This window comes from Mastomys coucha, unplaced genomic scaffold (assembly GCF_008632895.1).
Source record: "Mastomys coucha isolate ucsf_1 unplaced genomic scaffold, UCSF_Mcou_1 pScaffold22, whole genome shotgun sequence".
In the NCBI taxonomy this organism is placed as follows: Eukaryota; Metazoa; Chordata; class Mammalia; order Rodentia; family Muridae; genus Mastomys; species Mastomys coucha.
In genome coordinates, this window is record NW_022196905.1 from 138,208,966 (window position 1) to 138,214,246 (window position 5,281).

At 45.0% G+C, this 5,281-nt stretch overlaps 1 protein-coding gene across 1 annotated transcript in view; it reads left to right on the forward strand.

Moving 5' to 3' along the window:
• Positions 1-238: 238 nt before the first annotated feature.
• Positions 239-5,281, forward strand: part of Eif2ak1 (eukaryotic translation initiation factor 2 alpha kinase 1) — a 38,771-nt gene continuing 33,728 nt past the window's right edge. Inside the window, exons 1-2 of the mRNA XM_031338648.1 lie at positions 239-459; positions 4,223-4,381. Coding sequence (XP_031194508.1) covers positions 336-459; positions 4,223-4,381 — 283 coding nt within the window. The 5' untranslated portion in view covers positions 239-335. The remainder of the gene's footprint in view (positions 460-4,222; positions 4,382-5,281) is intronic.

The following is a 5,281-nucleotide window of genomic DNA, read 5'->3' on the forward strand; positions in this document are numbered from 1 at the left end:
TGCGAGATTTGAGCGTTTATGATGTTTACAGGAAAAATCTGGGAAGAGCAAAGGAGGACCAGACACAACCCACCACGGTCAAGGAGGGCCAGCACCACGCTGCGCCGAGCGGGTACCTCCCTGTTTGTCCTGCCCACACCGCACGGGATCAGCCAATATTTCCTTCTCGGAAAAAGGGGCGGGGCAGGAATAGCCCGCCCCCCGACAGAAGCTTCCTGGTCACAGGGGCGGGACTTCCGTTGGCTCTTGGGTTACTTCCGGCTGGGGGAGGCTGTATGGGCCCACAGCGTCAGGGGGCAGGCTGAGCGAGGTTGCTATCCACGCTCGCGACGGCGATGCTGGGGGGCGGCTCCGTGGATGGCGAGCGCGACACAGACGACGACCCTGCGGGGGCGGGGGCGGTGACCGCGCCTCCTGCCATCGACTTCCCCGCAGAGGTGTCGGACCCCAAGTATGATGGTAAGACTGGGATGGCTCGCGCAGTCCCTCGGTTCGCTGTCCACCTGAGTTCCCTCGCGCCAGTGGTCCGCGAGGGCCACCTAAGGCCCTAGGTCGCCGCCGGGCTCGAACTCGGGCTCAGAGCTGTAGGGCATCGGGAGGTGGCGGGCGGGCCGTCAAGGGTTAGGTAAATATTTATTCCAAGAGCGTCTGCGACCTGTCCGTTTGTGGGCATTTATATTTCTTGACTTCTGTTCTGCGCCACTTCTCCGAGGCCGCTTTTCACTTCCATGCCCAGACTTGTTTTTCTTCGGTCGCTGAGTGTAATCTTTGTTCACTGCTAGAATGAGACCTGCTTTACGGATTAGATAAGTAATGATTTCTCCTAGCGAGGTAGTATACAAACGCTCAAATTTTCTTGAGGCTTTTGATACATGTAAATCAAATTGTGTAACATAAGGCGAGTGATCTTCAAAACATCGATTCTATGTAGGTCAACGTTCTAGTATTTTACAGAAAGTGCAGTTGGTTGAGCCATTTTGAAAAAGAAATTGTGCTCTCAACAGTGAATACACTGAGTCGTGGTGCACACTTGTAACCCAAACATATGGAAAGTAGAGGCAGGAGGATCAGGACATGAAGGTCAGCTCGAGCCCATGTTCCAGGGCAGTTTGCAGTACATAAGACTGTGTCTCAAATTAACAAAAAATGGATAATTATGGTGGGGCAGGAGCTGTGTAGCTCAGTGGCAGGATGTTTTAGACTGAGTGAAATCCTAGGTTTATCTTCCAGCCCCTGAAACATACATTCAAGGGTTTTTTTTTAGCTTTATAACATCCCACAGGATGATTGGTAAGGTTACATATTTGATTGAAGCTCAAAATAAATATGCTGTAATGGAGTTAGGGGTGTACATGAACATAAGTTCAGTTTTTTCCATTTTCATTCTTAAATCCTGCCTGTAATAATTGACCACAATGAGAAATAAAAACTGCTCTTAGTGGTAACTCAGTAGGCTTTATAGAGGGTGGTTGTAAGATAACCTTTCAAATGGATATGCAGATTTTCCCATACAGCAAGTGGCAAGTTAACTGTAGCTCCTGAGCAAAGAAAGTGTGTGTCATAGGAAAGGACCCAGCTGTAAACATGCAAGTCCATCTTTTCTGTGACGTGGTGATAAGAGTTTCTGCAAACCAAAGATTATTCTGGAAGGGAGTGATCTTGGACAAGCTTTCAAACTTCTCTGCTCTTCTGCTAATACTGTGCTGCGTACATAGCGATGTTCCTTCTAAAGAGATGAAGAACAGTTAGTTACTGTCTTTTAAACATAGAAAGATCTGTGGAACATTTAATATCACTTTTAATAGGTAGAAGCCAATAGTTAAGTGACATTTTACAGGTGGTCTGAATGCTTTGAAGAGATCATACTGCCAATTAATGGTAGAGTCAGAAAATTCAAAGCCTCAATGTAACGTTAGTAGTTCATTGTAGGAATTCTACAGCAAACAGCAGTCTCAAACCTAGTTGCTTGAGGTGCTTTCTGTGGTTTTAGTGAGTCTGTGTTCCAAGTCATTCATTTTCTTTCATTAGTCACCAGTGTTTCAAAAGTATTACCTTGGATTAATCCTTCAACCTGCCTAAAAACAAAACAAAACAAAACAAAACAATAACAATACCTTTTCTTTTTTCTTTTTTTAAACTGGTGATTGAATGTAGGATCTTGTGCAAGCTAGTCCAGTGCTCTGCCACTGAGCTCCTCTCTCATCCCTCTGTTAACTTTGTATCCTTGAGACAGGGTGTCATTAAGTTGCCCATTAAATTCACCCAGAAGCCCACTCTGGCTTTGAATCTGCATTAGCCTGGAAAGTAGCTAGCACTAAAAGACTGATTCACCAGGCTGAGCCTTTCTCTTACTGATGGGCTGTCTGGAACATATTTTCCTGAGATTGAATCAGATTATCTGTTTCTTGTATGTTTGCTGACATCCTGCTTGGCAAATGTCTAGAACTCCATTCAGCTGGTACGTGCCGCTGACATCTTCTCCTCCCGAGCGCTTGGAGTCAGTCTCCTCTCTACTTACCTCTCCTCTTCTACTTGTAACTGCGACCGGGAAGTGGGAGCTTTCTTCAGCCTTTCTTTTCCATTTTACTTAATTTGAGTGTCTGTTGGCCTTTAAAAACATAATTTTTAATCATGTGTGAATCTGTATGGGTGTGTGCACGTGAGTGCAGGTCTCTGCAGAGGCCAGAGGCATGAGATCCTCCTGGAGCTGGATTTCCGAGTCCCCAGGTGTGGGTGCTGGGAACTGAATCTCTGTCCTCTGCAGGGTATGTATTCTTAACAGTGAAGCCAATTTACTAGCCTGTGTTGGCCTTTCAAAAGTTGTCATCTTCTTAAATTATTTTACAGTATTTTGTTAGCATTAGGGTTTCATGTATCCCAAATTAGCCTCTAACTTGTTATGTAGCCAAGGATAAACTAAAACTTTATGATCCTCTTGCCTCTCTCTCTCTGTTGCTGGAATCACAGGCACTAGCTTATGTGTGACTGTGTCTGGTTTTAGGGGGGTTGGACCCAGGGCTAGGCAAGGACTCTACCAACTAAGCCAGATCCTCAGGTATTTTTTTAAAATACATACTTTATTATTTGTAGGAATTCATATGTACACACTGTATTTTGATTGGGTTCACTTCCTACTCCTCCCTAAGTCCCCTGAGGTCCACCCCACTCCTCCCCCCACTTTAACTTCCTGTCTTCCTCCTCTTTTTTTTTTTAAAAGATTTATTTATTTTATGTATGTGAGGATGGTGTCGCTGTCTTCAGACACGCCAGAGCAGGGCACTGGGCCCCATTGCACATGGTTGTGAGGTCTCATGTGGTTGCTGGGAATTGAACTCAGGACCTTTGGAAGAGCAGTCAGTGCTCTTAACCGCTGAGCCATTTCTCCAGTCCCCATTTTTTCTTAAGTTCTTAAATATTGATTTGATTATTATTTGTCTTTTCATATTAAAGAGTAGAATTTTTTATCTGGGCTGTAGCTCAGCAGTACGAGCTCTTGCATGTCATGTTGGTAACCCTAGCGTTAATCTGCCCTTACCCCCATCCCCCACCCCCCAAAAGACCTGAAAAGAATAGACTTTTCTTATTGCTGAAAAGAGAAATAATGAATATAAAGAAGCCTGAAGATCATGGTGGCACTAGCCTGTAATCCAGCATTGGCACACAGGCAGGAGGACTGCTGTGAGTTTAAGGCCACCCTGGTCCTTCAGCTTCAACTCAGGTTCACCTCCAGAAAAGTCTTACCTTTTTTTTTTTTTTTTAATGTCTATATATGTGTGGTGTGTATGTTTGTGTGTATTTGTGTTCAAATGTGCATGGGTACAGATACCAGGTGTCTACCTCAAATGTTCTCCTCTGTCTTCACTGAAGTGTGGTCTTTCACAGAACCTGGAACTTGCAGAGTTGGCAAGTCTAATTAGATAGCTTTCTACAGGGACACTCTACATCCTGTCAGAGGCATTGGGATTACCGGGCCGTGTGGCTATACCTGCTCGACTTCTCTGTGGGTGCTAGGAATATAAACACTGGGCCTGGTGCGCACATGGTATGCACATTATCCACTGTCTCCCCAGTCGCAGAATACCTTTCTTAACCTGACTCACCATGACCACTCTGACCGGGTTAGTCCCCTTCAAATCCATTATTTGTGTTGTCTTCATTAGAACATGCTATTGTCATCATAAGACATGCTTCCTGGTAATGCTTTTCCCTGTTCTTATTTTAGAGTCCGATGTTCCAGCAGAGCTCCAAGTGTTAAAAGAGCCCCTGCAGCAGCCCACGTTCCCTTTCCTAGTGGCAAACCAGCTGCTGCTTGTCTCCTTGCTGGAACACTTGAGCCATGTGCATGAGCCAAACCCACTTCACTCAAAACAGGTGTTTAAATGTGAGTAAGAGTAACAAGTAGGTATTGTTAAAGAGAGCTGGGAGAAAACATTTCCTTTAGTGCTATGATTCTGAGAAGCAGCTGGTATATCAAAATCGTATGCAAAAGAAGTGTGGGTGATTTCCAGTCCTTAAATTCTTTTCAGTTTTCCATTGTGTAATTTCTTCTAAGTACAAAATTGCATGTGATCCATAAATTAAAAAATTGTTTTGCTGCAGTAATATGATATTCATATAATTCTCGAGGCTCTCCTAGGCTCTGGTTGGTGGGGCAATCTCATTCTGGTTTCTCTGTTTTGAAAGTGTTGCGGATTAAACTTGGGTCCTCACCTCTCTTAGGAAAGCATTGAGACACATCTCTAGACCTGATCTAGGTTTTTGTTTTTGGAATCCCAGGCTAACCTCAGACTCTATGTATCAGAGACTGACTTTGAACCCCTCCTGCCTCTACCTCCCAAGTGCTGGGGTGCAGCTGGTACGCTGCCACACCCAGTTTGTATAATGATCTAACCCAGGACTTCATATATTCAAGGCAGACATTCTACCAATCCTCTATAGTTTTTATGTGCATTCCTTTTGATTTGTTTTCTTGTGGTGGTGCTGGGCATCAAACCAGGGCTTCATAGTTGCCAGGCCTTACCACAGCTTACCGCAGAGGGACAGCCTCAGCCCACTTGCTGTTCCTTTTTATCTTCAGTCCTCATTCTTACACTTCCCTCTCCCTACCTCTCCATCTCTTCTCTGTCTACTTCCTCTTTTCCCCTTTCCTTTCTTTCTCCCTGTCTACTGCCTCTCTTTCCCCCCTCTTTTCTTTCTCCGCCCCTTCTCCTCTCCTCTCCTCTTCTCTTCTCTTCTCTTCTCTTCTCTTCTCTCCTCTCCTCTCCTCTCCTCTCCTCTCCTC